Raw genomic sequence first — 23424 nt, 5'->3', positions numbered from 1 at the left:
CACCAAGCTCTTAAAAGATAAATGTGTAATCAAAGAAAGGTTCCCTGAGGATCAGAGTACTCAGAGGATTGTGGAACTGGATGTTCTCTGGCCTTTTGAGCAAGCAGAGGCCAACACAACATATTGGCTCCTGACGTAAATCATAATCTGAAGCAAATGTATGAACCAGCCACTATACAGAGAAGCACTGCAACTAAATACTTTATGAGAGAGAGAGAAAAAAAAGAATAAATTAATTGCATTTACATTTCTCTCTTGGATCAAAATTGGTTGTGTAATCAGAAATTGTCTTTAGTCATACTCCATAACAGAGGCTGTGCAAAGTGGCTTCTGTGTTCCTTGTGGAAGAAATGCTTATTCAATAATTTTAAAAAGCCCATTATCAGAGCATGGTAACAGTTATGAGGCGAATGAGCCTTCTAGAACCGCAGTCTGAGTGGAGGGTTCGTTCGATAGCAGTAGCTTACTGATTTAGACCAGTTCATTCCGCAGTAGAAGAGTTTAACAAAACAACTTAAGCTCAAGAGCTGCTTGGGGGACATTTAAACATCAGAAGCTTCAAAAACTGAGCAACTCGAAAAATTACTTATGGACTCGAACCTTGATATCCTTTGTTTGTCTGAAACGGACTCATCACCCAACACTGCATACGTAGTACCGGGATATAATGTCTTTAGAAAGACCGAAAACTGGGCAGGATGTGGTGGACTGCTTATGCACGTGAAAGACTGCATAAACTGCAAATAAATTGAATTCAGCAGCTCCGTGGATATGGAATGCAAGGCTGTAACAATTATTTTATTCCCACGCATGTCCCTCACTGTTGTTGGTATATACAGACCTCCCTCATCAAATACCATGTTTTATGAACATCTAAGAAACACCCTGAGAGAACTTGACAGAAATAAAGAGTTAATTCTGGTTCGGGATCTAAATATTAATTGGGCTGAGAAGTCAAATAGGAAAAAGCTTAAGGACATAACTAGTCAGTTTGACCTCAGCCAAGTAATCCAAGGCCCCACTAGAATCACCCCATCATCTCAAACCCAGATTGATCTAATATTCAGCAATAGACCAGAATGAATAACCAAATCATTCAATTTACTGACTGGGCTATCAGATCATAATTTGACATTGGTAGCAAGGAAGCTAACAAAATACAGGTTCATATACCTGCAAGAAAGTAAAAATGTGTCAAACATCATATCAAAGAGACTTGAAAGAATTTGAAAAGAAGTTTAAACAACTAGCCTGGAGTGAGATCTTGTCCACAGATGATCCACAGGCTGCTTCCAAGTGCTCAATGACCACAATTAATAAGGTTACAGGTGAATTCGGTAAAAACGTCACACATTCCCGAAAGAAGCGGAACTTGCCCTGTTTAAATGAACAACTGTGGAATTTAATGAAACAGAGGGACCACGCCTTGAAAACCACACTTAAGTCAGGGTTAGCCCATGATAGGAGGATTTTTCGGCATCTACGTAATGAAGTTGTAAACGAATTGAGAAAGGCAAAAGCAAATTTCTTCATTGATCTTATAAATGATGCCAAAGGGAATAGCAGGCAAACTTGGGAAAACATCAACAGAGTTCTAAAGAAAGATAGCAACAAAGGAGGTAAAAGGGTTTGAATTACAAGTTCAGGGAATTTTAACTCAAGACAAAGACCAAATGTCTTCTGTGTTTAATAGTTATTTTATATATTCAGTTCAAGAACTGGCACGAGATTTTGACTTAAGAAGTAAGGTCATTATACCACCAAATCATAATCTCCCTGGGTTTTAACATCTCTGAAGTCTCAGAGTCCTCTATAACCAAAACCTTGAGCCAGTTTAAAAGCTCCAAGGCCAAAGATGTTTGTGACTGTGATCCTGCATTTGTAAAGAAGCACAAAAGTGTCCCCTGTACTCCCATCACTCATCTTGTCAATAAAACAATGTTATTTTCCCAATGCCTGGAAATCAGCAGTAATAACCCCTATTTTTAAGGCTGACGATCCGACCAATGTAACCAATTACAGACCTATCAGTATCCCAGCTATTTCTAAGGTAACCGGAAGAGTAATTTGTGACCAATGAATAGCCCATCTAAACCATGGCCATTTCCCACTGCATCTGATGCAGTTGGGATTCAGGAAACATCATTCCACAGAGACAGCAAATTGCTATTTTATTGAACAAATTAAATCCAGTCTTGATAGGGGAGGTGTTGTTGGTGCTGTTTTCCTTGATCTTCAAAAGGCTTTTGATACGGTCAATCATAATGTTCTTTTATCCAAACTGTTGAAGTTCAATTTCTCTACTAATTCATTAACATGAATGGAGTCATACCTAAATTAACAGTGCACAAGAATTAATAACACATGCTCATCTTTTTCTGACTGTACCATTGGAGTTCCACAGGGATCGATCCTTGGACCAATTCTATTTAGCTTATACATTAATGATCTGCCCTTGATTTGCCCAGAGGTCCACATCCAGATGTACGCAGCCGACACAGTTATTTACACCCATGCTAAAACAAGAGAACAAGTTGCTTCCAAACTCACTGAAGTATTGAACAAAGTATCAGACTGGTTAACTCACTGTTGTCTTAACCTTAACATGAGCAAAACTGTGGGCATGTATTTTTCTATCAAGAGAAATGACACACATCGACCTGACATCCTAGTTAAAGGAGAGGTAATAAATATTGCTGAGCACTGCAAGTATCTGGGCATAATTGTTGATTCTAACTTAAATTTTAAGAAACATATAAAAAAGGTCTCCAGAAGTGTCAGAGCTAGCCTAATGAATTTTAGACATATTAGGCATCAACTGCCTCTAGCCGCTGCTAAGCTCTTTATGCACTCAATGATTTTCTCGCACTTAACTTACTGTGCAACAAGCTGGTCCCAGGCAGGAGTGACTACGCTAAAACCATTATACACTCTTTGCAAACAATCTGTGAACATTTTTGATTTAAAAAAAAAAACCAAGGAGCTACCATCATTGTACCATCATTCAAAAGTATAATTTATTGACCTTTGACAGTTTTCTTTGTTTTGCAGATATGTGCCTGATGTATAAATTAATTAATGATCTTACGCCACCACAACTTAAACAATGTGTGTCATTCTGCAGGAACAATGCTAGGGAGACCAGGGCATCCGTCAGAGGTGACTGCTCGGCTAAATTTATGAAAACATTTTCAGCCAGAGCAGCAGATAAATGGAACTCAATTCCCACCCGTATCAGAGAATGCACAAGGTTCAGTATTTTTAAAACAACACTTAAAAAATGGCTCAAGACAAACCGATCATGTGATCACTTATCTAAACCTTTGTATGGAACCAACTGTTTTCCAACATGGAGAGTATGTAATGTATATTTTGTATGATGTTGTTTTATATGTGATGTACTTTTTCTAAATTTTGCTAATTGTATTGTTTTTAATTTTTTGTATTGTATTGTTTGTATTGTACTGTATTGTTTTTAATATCTTCCTGCCCAGGGACTGCAGATGTAAATTAGCTATATAGCTAACTCTGGCCCAACAGTTGTGTTGTGCATGGCCCCTGTTAAATAAACAAATAAACTTAAAAAAAAAAAAAAAATTCAAGTTATTCTGAAAGTATAAACAAAATGTTAATCAAAAAGCTGTCCCCACGAAAAATGCCTGATTGATTTTTTTTTTAGCAATACCTTTATCAAATACATGCTGAAAACAGATACTAAATGCTGCCCATGCTAGTTGTCAAATGTGGTTACTAATTAAATCAACAATCAGACTTATATAAACTAATTTGATCATTTCAAGCATCCTGAACTATTGTTTTTAAACGCACACAAACTGCCCTGGTTTGACATGGTAATTCGTTTAAGCACAATCCAGTCATAAAGGTTGCGAAATGCATAGCAGAGTATATATTTTTCCTTTGGACATCTGAAATAGGACATCTGAAATAACGTGAATTGTACAAAAAAAACAGCGTTTGGTCACATCTTCAACGACGCACGCCCATAACACGATAGTGCCCCCTATTGTCAAGTACGTATAAATCGTGGTTTCTGTGACAACAGACCTCACCGTGACTTAATATTTCAATCTGTAGGCAACTATAGCATTATAAATACAACACACAAAAGCAGAGTACATCTCTGATTTTTCACATTGGCAGGTATAAGAATGTAAGGAGACATAATGTGTAGCCTATATTATTATGTAAACGTCAAGACATTTGTTTACTATGACGATAACGATAATTGTAAATCCAATGCACGCAACTGCAAAGAGTTATGCTAACAATATTATCTAGCCATGAAACAAAACAAGTGTGGTTTTACTGTTCACCGAAAGGGGGGCATCGCTCACTGCGCTTTGTACATGAAACTACAGTTGCCAATGTCCTCCACGACAGTCATTACATCATTTCAGCCTTTCCACGCCCTCTGAAAGAGGACGATAACGCGAGATCACCGGCTACTCGGCTCACCAGGATTCACAGCTGTCAAACGGCGGGGGAAATATACATCAATAGATAAATTCAGGTTTTACATAGATGTGGTCTAGTTAATGCTCGGCCAAAACACTTCTCCTGGCGTATATTAAAATACACTAGCTGTACCTGCCGCCGCTGCTAGTCCACCTCCTGTTATTGTATCAAAGCGCAAGGACTGCTCCCCCTTTCTTTATCATACTCTCCTACGGATCGTAGCTACAGCAATGGCGGATCCCAAATATGCCAACCTGCCAGGAATCGTGAGTAAATAAACGCTACAGCAGACGCGCTGCTGACCAATTAGGACAATATTTAAGTGGTTGTTTAATCGCCATTAGCGGTTGAAATGTGTTGCGTTGATTCTCATGAAATCAGGGAAACTGAATAGAAAATGGCTCGTACTTTGCTTGGCGGCGGATCCGCTAACGGTAGACTAGCTTCGACGTGACACACAGCGCTAACTAGGCTAGCTGTTAGCCAGCTAACGGTAGCTATTTAGCAGGTAGCCACAGCCACTACCCTGGCGATAACAAATATTCTACCACCTCTTTTGCAAACACGAGCTCTCAGTCAGCCAGCTGCTAAAATAACATTGTCGTTGTACTGTCGTTGTTAGTCAGCTACTAGCCAGTTAGCACATGCGAACGTTAATGCTGCACTACTTAGCCTAGTCTAGACTAGTTTAGCACCAGCAAACCTGATAAATGAATGTAGCCAAAATGCATGGGTGGTTACGATGTAATTGTTTAGCTGTAGACTAGCTGGCTAACTAGTTGTATGTTAGTAGTGTAGACTACTCTACGAATACATATCGACGGTCTAGTGGGCAATGACAAAGTATTTAACTTATTTAGCGCTTGGTGCATTTTCTTGGGTAATTTACGTAACTTGTAGTTATCTAAATAACACAAATTATCGTAACGTGTTAACAGGCTAAGTGTCTAATGATCTTGCTAACGTAAAACAGAGCATCCCTAGCCGAGCGATGTAAACAGGCCTTGTGATTCACTGCTCTCGGCCAGGGCGTTGGTCGCTCATATGGTGCAGCTGGCTGCTGTAGCCTAACGTCACTGGACTACTGGAAACAACACCGCATCTGGCTACTTGCTAACCGGCTGTGCCATTGGAGTAGTGGAATGAAAAAGGGAGTTGAGCACACTGAAGCAGACATGTGAAACTTACCTAAATCCTTATTTGTTCTGACTTTGTGGTGTTATGTCGCAGTCTCTCAGTAGGGGCGTTTGTCATTGAAACTGTAAAATGACAACTTTGGGTCGTTATTGTCTGTACATCTGTTCTCACAAATGAATTGACTATTTTAACCGTGACAGTACGTTATAGTCTAATTTTTTTTTGTTGAAAGATCACAAAACGATTGTCTTATATAGACAAGCTGTCGTCTCCTTAGTTTGAGGTTCTGTTAGCCAAAGACAGGATTTTGGAAACTGCATTTAATACCGAGACAAAAACTAAACGCCAAGTTAAATTTGTTGATGTTTCCGCTTTACTGCATTTAGAAACACTGTCTTACTCTTCCGTGCAGTTAGCCCCAGGCCTCACATCCTGGCGCAGGAGATTTGTGAAGCGGTCGGTTTATTTTGGGCTTAACGGATCGCACGTTTGTTCTTCAGGCTTCTAACGAGCCAGATGTGTACGAGACCAGCGACCTGCCGGAGGACGACCAGGCCCAGTTTGAGTCGGTGAGTTTGGGAAAGAGAGAAAGAGCATGACCAGCAGCCGCGTCTTCCACTGGGGTTTCAAACCCAACAGTCTTAACAGTCTGGATCTGGAACCCCACCTGGCTCCAACTCCACAAAGGATGTTTGGTTTTATAATTAACAGCTGAACTCACTTGTATGGCAGGTGCCAATTAAGCCAATTTAGACAGAATTTTGCAAATGTAAATAAATTTCAGATCCATAGGCCCTGCCCATAAATGTTAGTCTTTATTAGCCTCTGCTGTAGATTGTTACTGTATTAGCTGGAGAAATTGTTGAACAGACCCTGGTTGGGGTTGTCATTTCGGATTTATTATTACTATTATTATTATTATTATTATTATTATTATTATTATTATTGTGTGGAATTTATTTCAGTGAATTGTGTTTATTTAAAATTTGCCTAGTGGTGAGATGCATATTGACATAGACCCATATTTATTAAACAGTAACCTAATGCATTGTAAAATAAGTTGTAGCTCATGCTAATTTCCAATGCTTTTTCCTCGACAGGCTTTAAGTAGCTATTAGCGTATAGTTTGCACGCTGGTGCTTCACGCTGTAAACTCTGGGGGGGGGTTACTGTCACAGACCCCCCGCCCCTCCCCCTCCCCCGGTCTCCACTCATTGCGCTTGTTAGTGAAGCTCACTGTTTCTTGCTGTAGTCCTCCCTGTGCACAGGCCCAGCCATGCATTGCATTACAGTCCCATAGCAGCACTCGAACCCTGAGCAGCTGTGGAAGTGCCTCCACTTTACTCGTGGCTGTTGGGTGTATTACCACTTTGTGACGGAGTCAAATTCTGATCTGCCAAAAATTGGCGAAATGCCCCTTTTCGGCCAGAAATGTATACATTACTGGCATTTACCGGACGTTCTGATTCAGAGCGACTTGCAGTGAGGAGACAAGTGCCAAAACTAGTTACACCCCACGGTGGGAGGTAGCTAACTAGTAAACAAACAGGAAGAAAAAGTGTTCAGTTTTACCTGCTGGGCAGAAATGATTTTGCCCGTGTGTGCACTGAACCTCGTCTCTGTTCTAAGACCACTGGAGTGCATGTCCCTGCAGAGTGTGTGTTTCTGTTTAACCTGTGTGTTTGACTGACACACACTAAACCTAATAGTGTTTCCCCCCCCACCTCCCATGTCCCGCCCCCACTCCCCCTCCCACCTGTTCTGACCCCACCCACCCGGGACGCTAGTTTGTGCAAGTAAGAGTCCTTTTTTTACCCCCAAAGTGCTTCATTGGAAATGATGCATGTTTTTAATCAGCTTTTGATTTATTTTGCTGTTCTAATCAGGCTTAATTGACTGTTAATTTGATGATGCCTCTTGTTTCTAATCCTCACATTACCAAATTGAATTGAATTCATTGCCTTGGTGTGCTAGTTTTGGATTTTATTTTTAAAATTATGTTTTATTCAGATGTGTGGCATTTCTTTCTTTGCCACTGTAATGTTGGCTCTTAAAACCATTCTTATCCCCCCGTTTATGATCTCGATTTGTTGATTAATAACTGCTTTAAGAAGCTTGTATTGGGACTATAAATCGCGGCATCTCCTGCCATCGCTGGTTCCATCCGGGTGACACACGCAACAGAGACCTACGCCCAGTCTCAGTCAGAGGAGAATGAGAGAGGGAGAGTGTGTGTGCGTGCGTGTGTACGTGCATGTGTGTGCACGTGTGTGTGTGTGTGCGTGTGTGTATGCGCGCATGCATGTGTGTGTGTGTGTGTGCTGGCGAGCACGTACATGAGCCTCTTTCCACTAACAGCTCTCCTGCTTAACACGCTCCATGTGTCTTCCCCTCACTAACGGCCTAGCTGCTGGACCGTAGGCCCCACTGTAGTTTCCCACACTCTGGGCTGTGTGGAGCAAGAGGCTTTGCACAGAACCCAGTACGTATCTGACAGTCCAGCTACACGCCACACATCCCTGTGCATCCCTGTTCTGCTGAAGAAAAAACTCCATTCTAGTCCATGCATCTCTATGGCACCCCTCCACCACAGACGTGTTAATTATAGGGGTGCACCATGTGGACATTCTAGGGCCTCTGTCAGATGTTTATCTGTCCTCATTGGCCGTAGTTTTGGCATCGGGCAATACAGACAGTTTGTTTTAAGCAATTATTAGACAGTACGACCCCAAAGTTATTGTGCATCCCTAAATTATTAAATTATTTGAAAGACTTTGATCTTTTAGATGCCTGCACAATTCTTGGACCAAAGGGGAACATTTCATATGCTGTAGTATATGTTATATACTGCAATATACTGTGAATATGATGACTTTTTGGAAACTATAACAATGTATTTCACAATATAGTATTTAAAATGATATATATATATATATACATTGCAATATATGAGTGGCAATAATGTCAGTATTTACCCAAATGTTGTCAATTTCTGACCTTAATAATGTGAACAATTGAAGTATATTTTAGTGTATTTCATTTCTGTAAAGCTATATTGTTGACAGTTTTTAAAGAAGCATCTGTTTACTCCAAATTTCGTGGCAGAATTGTTTGTTCATTATGAATTGTGCATTCAGACTGTAACATGCTTTCACATTTCCTTTAAATTCTGAGGGGTCTGCAGGAGGGCCTTTGAATATTACCAGGATCTAAAGAGTTAAAGTGTTCCAGAGGTGTGTTTCAGCTGGGCGTCTGTAACAGGAGCGTAGTGTGACAGGAACAGTTGCCATCCCTCTGTTTTGGGGGCTCAGAAAGGTCACCCCTTCTGTCACACCTTCAACCACTGCACTGCATCCTGGGTAACCCCCACAGGCCAGTGCCGCGAGACGAATTCTGCGTATTGCAATCATTTTGCAACGGTTCTGTTCACAAAATACTTGAAAAGTTGTCTCCTAAACAATTTGTCCCCCTACCCCCCCACATGCACAAGCGCACACCACACACACACACACTTATGATAGCGCACCAGCCTTTTCCAGCCAATCAGCACTCCTAATCATGAAACAGAAAGAATGTTGGGTGGACTGGGGCGGATCTTAATCTCAGCTGGGCGTCGGCATCCCAGCGGTGGCGGGAAAAACTGACTCCTCCTCCTCTCTGCTGCCTGCTCTCCTTACGCACGGCATGTGACTGTAACCACGTTAATCTCTGTATCTCTCTCTCCCTCTCCCCTGCCTTTCTCTCCTCTCTCTCCTCTCTCTTTCTCTAACTGTCTTGGGAAACCCAAGGAGCTGGTAAGGTCCACCCGGACTCCCTCCTGCTAACCGTAGCCAGTGGCATGTGTGTCTGTCTGTCTGTCCGTGTGCGGCCATTTTGTGCCCCTTGTCTTGATCTTTTTTTTGGGAGGGCCGTCGTACCCTGGTCTGCAGCTGTGTTAAGTGTCCATGGACCAATGACCAAAACATTTGTGATTTCTATGAGCTTATTAGCACTGTGAAATATTATTCTTTCGGCTTTTTAAAGGAGGAAAAGGCGTTTAAGCAATAATGACTTGGCACCAAATTTTATGGTGTATCAATGACATACACACCAGATTTTATGGTATATAGATGACATATACTCTAGATCTTGCAGTATATCAATGACACGTACACCAGATCTTATGGTACAGTGTTGTGAAAAAGTGTTTGCTTGCTCTTAATTTCTTCAGTTATTACACATTTGTCACACTGAATTGTTTCAGATCTTTAAAATGTAATAACAGTGACAAACAGGGAACCTGAGTAAACACAAAACATTTTTGACATTATTATTTAAATTGTTAGCCATCGCCATATCACCCATGTGAAAAAGTATATTATTTGCATCACCTTTAGCAGCAATAACTGCAACCAATCACTTCCTATAATTTGATATCGGTCTTCCACATCACTGTGGAGGAATTTTAGGAATTAATTCAGACAGTTCTGCAAAGAAGATCCAAATTGGTTGGCTTTTGAGCATAGACTGCTTGTTTCAGGCCCTGCCACAGTATCTGTGGAGGGTTCAAGTCAGGACTTATAATAGAGGAAATCAGTCAGTGGCCAAACACTTTTTCATGGCACCGTATATCAGTGAAATCTGCTCTAAATCTGAAGGTTTTTAGATGAGTGTGGGGCATATAGCTCGGTGACCCGCACCTGTTTTTGGAGGTGTTGCTGGCACTGAAAGCTGCTTCACCAGAGTCCGACTCTCCCTCTCCTGCCTCATACTCTCATCTGTTCTTTTTCCTGTCTGCTGTCTTCCTTCCCTCACCCCTTTCATTTTGTCAGTTCCAGCTCTGCTTCTCCATCCCCCTGTCACCGTACTCTGTGTGTCTCGTAAATCGCTGTGCCGATGCCTTTGGCCCCTTTTCCACCGCTCAGAACAGTTCCGGAGCCTTCCGTTCCCACAGCTCTCTGGAACCTCTGTAGTACCCGGATCGGGTTCCGGTTTCTGCTTCCATTGAAGTTTGAGAACCGTGACCATGAGAATTTGGGAGGAATTGGCGGGAAAAAATCCTTGTTTACATAGTCTAACCTTCCCTTAATAAACGGTATTTTGGGAAAGTGTCTCGACTATGAATCGCTTTGTAAAGTTTGCTAATGTACTATGTCTTAACACGAGGGTGAAGACGCAGCTAGCTTCAAAGACAGGCCTGGGAATGTTCCCTACACTGAGCATGGAGAGAAAGTGAAATCTGGATTAATATCTTTGCCTGGTTTTCGGAATAACTGTGCTGTAGCATCGAATTGCAAGCACTAATATCAAAGGTTTTACGCAAGTTATAGCTACGGATTTACGTTTTCTTCTCTGTAAGTTTACCGCTGTGGTGTTACTGATATACAGTATGCAGTACACCAGTTAAAGCAATGTGTCAAATGCGTTAATGTTAGCTAGCTACGAAGAAATCTCTGTACACCGTCTTCATTATTTTATTAGCCTACCTGCTAAAGCATTATTCAACTGACAGAATCCCCACTACTATTGTTTACGATTGTCAGTAATGTTAGGGATTGGTAACAAAACGTAACAAAAGTATGGGCATGCCCATACTATACAAACACGTTTTATCCTTGCTGGAATATTATTTTAACCAGCCATAGCCTAATTTGTGAACAAATGATTTCTGTGTTTTCCAGACACATACCTCTCATTTTTTCTTGTATATCCTTAAATTGAAACCTTAACATTATGCTTTAAAGCACCAGAGACAGACTCGCCTGTTCAGCTATATTTCTTTGTATGCAAAGTTTGTTTTTAGTCGTCCCTAATGCTATAGGCCAAAAGTATGTACTGCAAGTAAAAGCTATTGGTGACCAAGTCCAGTCTTGCATGTAGTTTTGTTTGGTAAGGCTGTCCTAAATTAATTTCTTTCAAATAAAATAAAAAATTTTTTTTTTTAAATGGCGGTTTGTTTTCTCGCTTTCACACGTTTGCAGTGTACAGGACTGCTATCTCCACCTAATAGCTCCCAGTACCTTTTTTTGGTACCTCTCTGGCATAATTTAGTTCCGAGAACTATTCACGGTAAGCTTCTGTTGCCAATGGAAACGCATCCGGATCGCCGTGGTTACGGTTTCGCGGCATGGCGGTGGAACAGGGGCTTGTGATGGACACTACTCAGTTCAGACACCTGGGCAGCAGGGGGCAGTGTTTCCCCCTGGTGTTCCCCTTGTGTCTGAACGGAATTGTGGATCACACCGTGCATAACAGCTGACAAGAAATAACACCCCTCCTTCTAAATTAGATTTTAATCTTTCATAGAATCTCAATCTGCTAAAATGTAGTAAAATGCATTTGCTTTGGGCTATCACACTAACCCCTCTCACTGCGCATGTGCTTGTTTTGAGCGTACCTGCTGCCTGTGTGTCTCTGCTCTGTCTTTCTGTTGTGCCTGCGAGCTTCTCGTGTTGTGTTAAGTTTCTGTGTGGAGCTTTTGAGTGTGTGTGTGTGTGTTTGTGTTTCATTGTTGTGGAAGTACTGATTCCCTGATTCATCCAGTCTGACAGAACATCACTGGCAGAAATCACGCGCAGAAATCTCTGCCGATCAGCGAATGGCGATTATCCTGCGGTCGTTCAGGGCTGCCCCGGGTCCTCCTGTGCCGCAGAGCTCGTCTCTCGCTTCGCCCAACAGAAACTGTTACGAGCTTCATTCAGTCTCGTGAATCCACGCCTCGTCACTCCTGGGTGCTCGGGCTTGGATTCTGTCAACATTCATCTTTAACTTTGACATGGAAAATCTATACAAGTGGGCCTCACACATGGTTTTGCTTTATGGTTAAAGGCACACTATGCAGTATCTTTACCTCAGAAATATTATAAAGTGTTTGTTGCCAGCTAACTAGAAGCCCAAGATACACCCAAGCAAAAAGACAAGCCGACAGGGCTCGTTTGAGTCATAGAATTAACCACGCAAGTGCTTTTCCTCGGTGGCGTCAGCTGAAGTTCGCCGAGGGGATGAAAAGTGGCACTGAGTTGGTTTGTTTTATGTTATGTTTAGTGTGTAACATTACCACTAGCTATCCAGCTAACTGCTAGCTACGTTAGGTAGCTGTGGCTAAGTTGGGTACATGTGGTGAGTGGGCGGGGTTTGAGACAGAAGAGACTTCTTTGATTGTAAACACTGGAGCATCCTGCATAGTGTGCCTTTGGTGACCGTGGACCCCGTAAAGCTGTGTTTGAGATGAAGACTGTTGCAGAGGCTTCCGCTTAATTGAGGGTTAAAATGGAGGACGAGTGTTGATTGAGTCCAAACCTCTAAATACAGGAGCTGCTCAGCGAGGCCAGAGAGACCCAGAGGGGCTCTGAGTGCTGTAGTGTGTGTGTGTGTGTGTGTGTGCAGGCTGTGTGTCTCATATCTGTGTGTGTGTGTGTGTGTGTGTGTGTGTGTGTGTGTGTGTGCAGACTGTGTCTCATATTTGTGTGTGTGTGTGTGTGTGTGTAGACTGTGTCTCATATCCCTGTGTGGGTGTGTGTGTGTGTCTCATATCCCTGTGTGTGTGCGTGTGTGCAGACTGTGTGTCTCATATCCCTGTGTGTGTGTGTGTGTGTACGTGTGTGCAGACTGTCTCATATCCCTGTGTGTGTGTGTGTGTGTGTGTGTGTGTGTGTGTGTGTGCAGACTGTCTCATATCCCTGTGTGTGTGTGTGTGTGTGCTGCAGGAGGAGCTGTGCAGTGACAGTGTGGAGCGCATCGTGGTCAACCCCAACGCCGCCTATGACAAGTTCAAGGACAAGCGGGTCACCACCAAGGGGCTCGGTGTGTATCTACATCCCTGCTACCTGTGATGAAGGGTTAAGGGTTCTGTGATTAAGGGTTACCTGTGTCTGTGATTAAGGGTCACCTGTGATTACGGTTTACCTGTGATTAAGGGTTACCTGTGTCTGTGATTAAGGGTCACCTGTGATTATGGTTTACCTGTGATTAAGAATTACCTGTGTCTGTGATTAAGGGGCACCTGTGTCTGTGATTAAGGGTCACCTGTGATTATGGTTTACCTGTTATTAAGAGTCACCTGTGGAATTTCTTGTGGTGATGTAGAGGTCAGCAGCTGTTATATTGAGCTTATTCTTGTCCCTTTCTTGCAGACTTCTCGGACCGCATCAGTAAGAGCAGGAGAGTGGGCTACGAGTCTGGAGAGTATGAGATTGTGAGTACCGACCCCCCCCCCCGCAGCCGTCAGTCAGTCCCTGCAGGACCTTTCCTGGCTCAGAATGAGGCAGGGCTGCTGGTACTTTAACCTGTCAGTAATGTGAGCTGTGCTTTTTGAAGGTCGGTAATGATCAGGTGATACTGTGCTGTCTTTTCACCGGCTCTCTTCATTCTCCTCGCGAACTCGCTTTCTTAAAAAAATTTAAATTTTTTTTTAAAAAAGTCATGTATTATACGGGCCATATCTGCAAAGTTGACTGTGATAGTCAGTTGATGCAAGATTCTGTGTTTTTACACAGAATGTTACGCGCTGTGGTGGTGGAGGTGGCACAAAATTTGATTGAGGTCCCCACCTCAGATTTCTCTATGCCGGGAAAAAACCTGCCCTCCTGGAAAATGCAATTAGACTGTGTGTGTGTGGGTGTGTGTGTGTTTGGGCGGGCGTGTGCGTGTGTGTGTGTTTGTGTAAAACCTCTCTCTCTCTCTCTCTCTCTCCCCCTCTCTCTCTCCCTCCCCCCCAGCTGGCTGAGGGCTGTGGAGTGAAAGAGACCCCACAGCAGAAGTACCAGCGGCTGGTGAACGAGATCCAGGAGCTGAGCCAGGAGGTGGAGTCTATCCAGGTCAGCCCCGCCCCTCTGGGCTCTGAGTGACCTGTGAGAGCTCCAGCAGCAGCGCTGGTGTTGAGTGTGAGCCCGTGTTGAGCGTGTGTTGAGTGTGTGCTGATGTTGAGTGGGTGTTGAGTGTGTGTTGAGTGTGTTGAGTATGTGCTGGTATTGAGCGTGTGCTGGTGTTGAGTGTGTGCTGTGAGAGCACTGGTGTTGAGTGTGTTGAGTATGCACTGGTGTTGAGTGTGTGCTGTGAGAGCACTGGTGTTGAGTGTGAGTATGCGCTGGTGTTGAGCGTGTGCTGGTGTTGAGTGTGTGCTGTGAGAGCACTGGTGTTGAGTGTGAGTATGCGCTGGTGTTGAGTGTGTGCTGTGAGAGCACTGGTGTTGAGTGTGTTGAGTATGCGCTGGTGTTGAGTGTGTGCTGTGAGAGCACTGGTGTTGAGTGTGAGTATGCGCTGGTGTTGAGCGTGCGCTGTTGTTGAGCGTGCGCTGGTGTTGAGTGTGTTGAGTATGCGCTGGTGTTGAGCGTGAGCTGGTGTTGAGTATGCACTGGTGTTGAGCATGTGCTGGTGTTGAGTGGGTGTTGAGTATGCACTGGTGTTGAGCATGTGCTGGTGTTGAGTGGGTGTTGAGTGTGAGCTGGTGTTGAGTATGCACTGGTGTTGAGTGTATGCTGTGAGAGCACTGGTGTTGAGTGTGTTGAGTATGGACTGGTGTTGAGTGTTGAGTATGTGCTGGTGTTGAGTGTGTGCTGGTGTTGAGCGTATGCTGGTGTTGAGTGTGAGCTGGTGTTGACTATACACTGGTGTTGAGCGTGCTCCGTGCTCGTCCCCAGGCCAGCACGCGGGACAGCAGTGTGGAGGAGAGGCTCACTCCTGTGGCTCTGGCCCAGCAGGCTGCTCAGCTCAAACAGCAGCTGGTCTCCTCTCACCTGGACGCTCTGCTCGGGCCTCAGGCCCACATCAACCTGGCCGACCCCGACGGAGCGCTCGCCAAGTGAGTGAGGGGGTGGGGGTGGGTGGAGGGGTGGATGGAGATGGAGAGAGGGAAGGGTGGATTGAGGGGTAGATGGAGATTGAGGGAGGGAGAGGTGGATAGTGGGATAGCTGGAGGGAAGGGTAGATGGAGATCGAGGGAGGGAGGGAGATGTGGATAGAGGGATAGCTGGAGGGAGGGGTAGATAGACAGTGAGGGAGGGAGGGAGAGGTGGATAGAGGGATAGCTGGAGGCAGGGGTGAATAGAGGCATAGCTGGAGGGAGGGTAGATGGAGAGCGAGGGAGGGAGGGAGAGGTGGATAAAGGGATAGCTGGAGGGAGGGGTGAATAGAGGCATAGCTGGAGGGAGGGGTAGATAGACAGCGAGGGAGGGAGGGAGGGGTGGATGGAGCGATAGCTGGAGGGAGGGGTAGATACAGGGCTGATGATTGGCTGTTGCTGAGCAGCGTGTGCTCCTCCCCCAGGCGTTTGCTCACGCAGCTGGAGGTGGCGAGAGGCAGCCGCGGGGGATCTGCCGGAGAGGGCCGGGGGGGCGGAGCCAAAGGCCCGGACGGCGTGGTGCTGTACGAGCTGCACAGCCGGCCTGAACAGGAACGCTTCTCTGAGTCTGCCAAGGTGCGGAGGGGCGGGGCAGGGAGGCGGGGCGGGGTGGGGCGGGGCGGGGCAGGGTAGGGGGGCGGGGCCAAAGGGCCGGACGGCGTGGTGCTGTACGAGCTGCACAGCCGGCCTGAACAGGAGCGCTTCTCTGAGTCTGCCAAGGTGCGGCGGGGTGGGGCGGGGCAGGGTGGCGGGGCGGGGCCAAATAAGCTACAATGTGGTATAGGCTAGAGTTTGGTGTATGCTAGGTTGTGGGATACCTTAGGTTGTGGTTTCGGCTAGGTTGTGGTATACATTACGGTTGTGGTATATGCTTGGTTGTGGTATACATTTCGGTTGTGGTATATGCTAGTTTGTGGCATAGGCTAGGCTAGGCTGTGGTATACATTAGGTTGTGGTATAGGCTAGGTTGTGGTATACATTAGGTTGTGGTATAGGCTAGGTTGTGGTGTACATTAGGTTGCGGTATAGGGTAGGCTGTGGTATATGCTAGCCTGTAGTATACATTAGGTTGTGGTATATGCTTGGTTGTTGTATACCTAAGGTTGTGGTATATGCTAGCCTGTGGTATACATTAGGTTGTGGTATATGCTAGGTTGTGGTATACCTAAGGTTGTGGTATATGCTAGCCTGTGGTATACATTAAGTTGTGGTATATGCTAGGCTGTGGTATACATTAGGTTGTGTTATATGCTAGGTTGTGGTATACATTAGGTTGTGGTGTATGGTAGGTTGTGGTATAGGCTAGGTTGTGGTGTAGATTAGTTTGTGGTATATATTAGGTTGTGGTATACATTAGGTTGTGGTGTATGGTAGGTTGTGGTATATGCTAGGTTGTGGTATAGATTAGGTTGTGGTATATGCTAGGTTGTGGTATATGCTAGGTTGTGGTATAGATTAGGTTGTGGTATATGCTAGGTTGTGGTATAGATTAGGTTGTGGTATAGATTAGGTTGTGGTATAAATTAGGTTGTGGTATATGCTAGGTTGTGGTATAGGCTAGGTTGTGGTGTAGATTCGTTTGTGGTATATATTAGGTTGTGGTATACATTAGGTTGTGGTGTATGCTAGGTTGTGGTATAGAGTAGGGTGTGGTATATGTTAGGTTGTGGTATAGATTAGGTTTTGGTATATGCTAGGTTGTGGTATAGATTACGTTGTGGTATAGATTAGTTTGTGGTATATACTAGGTTGTGGTATACATTAGGTTGTGGTATATGCTAGGTTGTGGTGTGGTATATCTCTGTGTACTGATGTGTTTCCTCATTTTGACTGCAGGTGGCTGAGCTGGAAAAGCGTCTTGCAGAGCTGGAGACAGCAGTGGGGTCCTGCCCAGATAAGCAGGTACTGCTGCCTACACACATGCGAACACACACACACACACACACAAGCATGTACAGACACGCAGAGACACACGCAGACACGCATGTACAGACACACACACACGTACACACACACACACACAAACAAACACACATACATACACAGGGACACGCACACAGCCAACAGTATCGTCATGTGCTAAGGTAATAATCACAACCACCAGAACAGTAATGCTTTCATTTCAGATGATAATGAAATCCAACAGCAATTTAACATGATAATCACAGCTATCAGGACAGTAATGTGTTGATTTAAGGTTATAATCACAGCTAGTATAAGAGAAATGTGTTGATTTAACATGATAATCAGAGCGAGCAAGATAGTAATGTGTTAATTTCAGGTTCATAATCAGAGCCAGCAGGACAGTAACGTGTTGATTGAAGGTTTATAATCAGAGCCAGTATGAGCATAACATTTTCTCCATGTTTTCTAGAGCCCTCTGGTTGCTGGGTTGCAGGCAGGCAGTCTGATGGTGAGTCTCCTCTGTTCGTTCACAGTGTTTAAAACACAAGGTGGAAACACACACACCTTTATCATTCTTCCTTTAACATAAAGCCTAAGGTTTGGCTCATGAGCATTTACTTTGCAGTGTCAGTGTTTCAGAACCCAGTGACTAATAAAGCTTTTTCAAAAGCGCACCTGATGTTGTGTTACTTATTAGGAAAAATCAGCAGGTCTTTGATGTTCCTGAGGGTTCCACTGTTTTGCCAATAGCGCTTTCATTTAATGAGTCAATTCAACATGAATGAATCCATCGAGTGTGAGTGTGTGAGTGAGTGAGTGTAAGTATGTACGCGTGCGTGCGTGGGTTTGTTTGGGTGAGTCAGGGGGAGCCCAGTGCTGTCCTCTCTTGTGTGTTGCGTCTGTGGGTTCAGTAGTTTCTCTCTCTCTCTCTCAGGAAACCATGAATCTGCTGCAGGCTCGGGTGGGGGTGCTGGACTTGGCCACTCTGGACCAGGTGGAGGCCAGGCTGCAGGTGAGGGGGGGTGGGGTGTACAGGTGGCTGTGCAAAATGCACAGGCAGCCAACAGCCAGTGGTGGACTCAATATCTTGCTTAAAACCACATAATCCTTCCAAAACTTTCATGGGATCTGTTCATTTCCACAGCGGGTCAGGACCTGGGGTATCTGTGAGACGAGGGGGGGGGGCAGGGCGCGGCGACGTATCTGTTTCTGGATTTCATGGGAACAGCTCTTAATGAGATCATTTAGCCAGTTGTTTCTATGATCTCTCATGTCATTCACATTTACTGATGATCTCATGAATAACTGGTGAAGACTGCTCTTGTGTCCAACATTTTACAGTGTGCTAATCGGTGTGTGAACCTGGGTCTGTACAACCATTAGCTAACTGACCCAGACGAACGAAACAAAAACCAGAAGCAGTTATGACCCAGCAGGCTTGGAGTTCCCCTCCCCTGATCTTGCGCCTTGCACTGCTATGAGCACTGCAGATTTCAGTTTGGTTCAGAGGGAAGAGCGCCCCCTACTGGCCGTCGGCTATCGTACTGAGCATGTCCGTTTCTTCCAGAGCGTCCTGGGTAAGATGAACGAGATCGCCAAGCAGAAGTCGGCCATCGAGGACGCTGAGACGCAGAACAAGGTGTGTGACGCTTTCCTCCTTTACACTCACAACAGTGCAGGTTGATAGATGTGTATTGTGGAATATGGACCTTTTTAATGTACAAAGTTGACTATTTGATTATTAAAATCATTTGGATTGTACTCCTGTAATTTATGAAAAGGTACTTGTTGAGATTTGTGGAGGTATCTATTTTCTGTTTTTGTATAAATTATAAATTGCTTATTGAAATTACACTTTGTACAGTTAAAGTGGCAATCCAATATTTTTTTCATATCAATAAATGCCATATTTGATACCTTTTCACAATGGCGTTTTTGTAGCGATATCGATTCAGCATGTTTGCGTTCTGTAATCACTCCTCTATGTGCTGTTTTACACTGGTGGTGTCGGGTGTAACAACCCCGCCTAGTATTCAAATGTGATGACGCACGCACAGGAACTTTCATGCCGAATGCAAAAGAGCAAGGGCGTAAAATCCAAAAAGCCTCTTTAAAATCAGTTTTGAAATGTTGCTCAAAATGACAGTGTCTGACGAAATTGTTGGTCTTCTTTCTCTGAAATATGTTACGGCTGGATTATCTTCTTAGAAAAATAAGCACTCGATGTGCTTCTAGTTGTATCTTTGTTTCGAATAGAACAAAGTGTGAAGTGTGAAAAAAACTTTTCTGACCACTAGTCATCACAGATGTCGCCAAATCTGCCAAAACCAAAAAAATTAAGGATAGCCACTTCAATATTAGCAACGCCCATTAACATCGGGGTCGTTGCAGGATTGGCTGGTAATAGCTTTTACAGCGAACTGTGGGACTGCGTCTCACTAGTACACATCCAGGCACTTTTCGCATACTCAGAATGAACCCACTACGCACTAGAAGGATACTGCATACTCGTATGTCACAGTCAGTATGCTAAGAACAGAGAGTGCGCGGTCCTGAGCACACCCAGAGTGCGCTGCACACCCAGAGTGCGCGGTGTTGAACTCGGCCTCTTTCTCTCAGGTGTCGCAGCTTTATGACATCGCCCAGAAGTGGGACTCCATGGCAACCACTCTCCCCCAGGTGGTGCAGAGGCTGATCGCTGAGAAAGAGCTGCATGAGCAAGGTACTGCCACCTCCACCTGTCCCCTCTTACACCACCTCCAGCTCCACCTCTGCCCCCTCTTACACCACCTCCACCTGTCCGCTCTTACACCACCTCCAGCTCCACCTGTCCCCTTACAACACCTCCACCTGTCCGCTCTTACACCACCTCCACCTGTCCCCTCTTACACCACCTTCACCTGTCCCCTTACACCACCTCTACCGGTCCCCTCTTTCACCACATCCACCTGTCCCCTCTTACACCACCTCCACCTGTCCCCTCTTACACCACCTCCACCTGTCCCCTCTTACACCACCTCCACCTGTCCCCTCTTACACCACCTTCACCTGTCCCATCATACACCACCTTCACCTGTCCCTTCTTACACCACCTCCACCTGTCCCCTCCTACACCACCTCCACCTGTCCCCTCCTACACCACCTCCACCTGTCCCCTTTTATACCACCTGTCTCATCTTCCACCACCTCCTCCTGTCCCCTCTTCCACCACCTCCACATGTCCCCTTTTATACCACCTGTCTCATCTTCCACCACCTCCACCTGTCCCCTCTTACACCACCACTCCTCCGTCCATCTTACACTACATACACACCTCCCTCCACCATCCTAGCAATTTTTTGACAGATACCTATGTGATTCTAGCTCTGTAGATCAGATTGGTTGCATATAGTAACACTTTCCAAAGGCACTGTTGTATCTGTATAAGTAATAAAATACTTTCTCTCTCTCTCTCTCAGCCATGCAGTTTGGCTCGCTGTTGACGTACCTGGACACCACTCAGCAGATGATCAATAACTCCCTGAAAGACGACGCCTCCCTGCTCACACAGGTACACACTCATGATTCTGTTCTTACTGCTCTCACAGACACACACTCATGATTCTATTCATACTGCGCTCACAGGTACACACTCATGATTCTGTTCTTACTGCTCTCACAGACACACACTCATGATTCTATTCATACTGCGCTCACAGGTACACACTCATGATGCTGTTCTTACTGTTCTCACAGACACACACTCATGATTCTGTTCTTACTGCTCTCACAGGTACACACTCATGATTCTGTTCTTACTGCTGTCACAGACACACACTCGTGGTTCTGTTCTTACTGCTCTCACAGGTACACACTCATGATTCTGTTCTTACTGCTCTCACAGGCACACACTCATGATTCTGTTCTCACTGCTCTCACAGGCACACACACAATTCTGTTCTTACTGCTGTCACAGACACACACTCGTGGTTCTGTTCTTACTGCTCTCACAGGCACACACTCATGATTCTGTTCTTACTGCTCTCACAGGCACACACTCATGATTCTGTTCTTACTGCTCTCACAGGCACACACTCATATCTCTCCACAGGAGTCATGCACATAGAGGAAATACTCGAGCCCTTTAGCTCTTTTCCATTCTATTTACCAGTTCCATTCACAGCCTGTTTTCACCTGCCTCAGCCACTACCAGCAGGATTCAGGGTCAGAAAACCCCACTTTGAGCTGCACACGATGCAGCACAGAGGGATCTGTGCTTTCCTGATTGGATGAGCCCCTTTTCCCCAAAATGAACCTATCATGCCTTTAGTTTTTCACCTGACTGTCTGTGAAACGCTGGGTGAAAACTTGTTGTACAGAAACCAAGCATTGGTTGGTGGGTTTGATTGACATCGGGGCTGCCTGTGTAAAAGTGCCTGGTCCCGCCCCCTCAGGTCCAGCAGACGATGAAGGAGAACCTGAAGGCGATCGAGGAGAACTTCTCAGCGCTGGACCAGAGGATGAAGAAACTGTCCAAATAAACCTGTCGCTCTTCCACTTTCTAAGTAGAGGAAGAGGAGGAGGGGGAAACAGGAGAGTAATCTTCTCCTTTCTCCTCTCCTATAGCCCTTTTCTCCACCTCCGCCTTTTTTTTGATGTTTTTTTTGCAAAGTTGGAATGTAGGAAAAAACCAAACAAGACCAAATGCTCCCACACTACAGTACCCTTGAACCAGGACAGGCCTCCTCTTCTGTATCCTCCACCAGGTCTTTTAATATAGCCGCCTGGTGTAAACCATTCTCAGTCCAGGCCCTTGTACAGCAAAGCTGGGCGTGGTTTTCACGCGCCTGTCAGAGTGCCCAGACCCCGCCCACAGGGGCGGTTCTGAGGGGCAAAGTCATCCAGGCTGTTTGTACAGGAGTGCATCATGGGTAAATACGTCCACTAACTGAAGAGGTAACGTTCGAGCGCACAGTACCCGCTGGTTGTTGGGCCTTGTTGGGGCGTGGGTGGGGCGGGGCAGGAACAGATGCTTGTAAATACGCCTGTATACCTTAAAATATTTTCATTGCTTCTTGTATCTGACTGATTTGCCACAGGATAACCAGGGGTGGGAGAGTGAGGTGGCGTGGAAGCAATTGTGGGTGGGGCTGCCAATCTGCCAGTCACTGCTGCGTTTGAACCAATCAGAGTTCATCGATTGGTTCAAATCGGCCGGTTGCAGATGGCGTAATTGGCTCCGCCCGTTTGTCGTCACGGCGCCCGATTCTCCCATCGCTGCAGATAACTTTGCTTTAGTCAATGCCTACGATGGACTGGACTGTACATTAGACTGGTGTTGGAACCTGAAATAAATGTGCTTTATCCACACGCTGGACTTTTCCTTCTGACAGAAGACAAAACGCAGAGCTTGTGCTTTTTTGGTAAACATTTTAATCTGTTAAATAAAAAAACTCCCATATAAAAACAAAGCTACAGTTCACAATTTTAAAAGTATTTTCTTTACAAAACAAAAAAAAAAAACTGTAAATATGAGGGAGGGCGTTTTGAGGGAGTAATACTTTACAAATGACCATTATTTCTAAAAATAAAAAAAAAAGTGTACAAAATAAAATACTAAAACTGTACATATGTACAAAATCCAATAGTAAAAATTGCATAATCTGCTTCATTATTACTTTTATTACTTAAATACGGTCAGTAACTGGTGCCTATGGTGGTAGGGGACTGGCAGTCAGCCACAGACACCCACGGTAACTGACTCGCTGTGTGTAGCAGTTAGAGCAGCGTGTCTGTGGCTGTGGGACACTGTTCAGTAGGAGGTGGCCCGTTCTGTTACGTATTGTAAGGGACTACCTGAAAGAGCCGGGCTGGTTGTGTCAGTCGCTCTGGATAAGAGCATCTGCTGAATGCCTGTAATGTCATGTAATGGAAGAAGGAAAATGTCATTTGAAGAGTTGAGCCACTCGGGATGAAAGGGGAACTGCTTTTTAACGTACGAACTGTGGCCCAATGAGCAGCTTAGAGACTGCTTTTGGGAAAAGGAGCGAGAGACCTTCAGCTGGCGGAGAAACCACACTGCTGCACCCTCGTCAGGGATCTCAATGCCA

General features: G+C 44.9%; 1 protein-coding gene across 1 annotated transcript; it reads left to right on the top strand.

Moving 5' to 3' along the window:
• Window positions 1-4433: 4433 nt before the first annotated feature.
• dctn2 (dynactin 2 (p50)) lies at window positions 4434-22684 on the top strand. Its single transcript, XM_064304111.1, has 14 exons — window positions 4434-4742; window positions 6114-6182; window positions 13299-13395; window positions 13725-13786; window positions 14310-14408; window positions 15231-15391; window positions 15856-16006; window positions 17267-17332; window positions 17805-17843; window positions 18270-18347; window positions 18903-18974; window positions 19955-20057; window positions 20794-20885; window positions 21769-22684. Exons 1-14 carry the CDS (start codon window positions 4707-4709, stop codon window positions 21853-21855), a joined length of 1212 nt encoding a protein of 403 aa, XP_064160181.1. The 5' UTR covers window positions 4434-4706; the 3' UTR covers window positions 21856-22684.
• The last annotated feature ends 740 nt before the right edge of the window (window positions 22685-23424 follow it).

The sequence above is a fragment of the Anguilla rostrata genome, chromosome 13 (assembly GCF_018555375.3).
Source record: "Anguilla rostrata isolate EN2019 chromosome 13, ASM1855537v3, whole genome shotgun sequence".
In the NCBI taxonomy this organism is placed as follows: Eukaryota; Metazoa; Chordata; class Actinopteri; order Anguilliformes; family Anguillidae; genus Anguilla; species Anguilla rostrata.
Note: the sequence above shows the minus strand (reverse complement) of the source record. Positions and strands in the feature narration are given on the sequence as shown.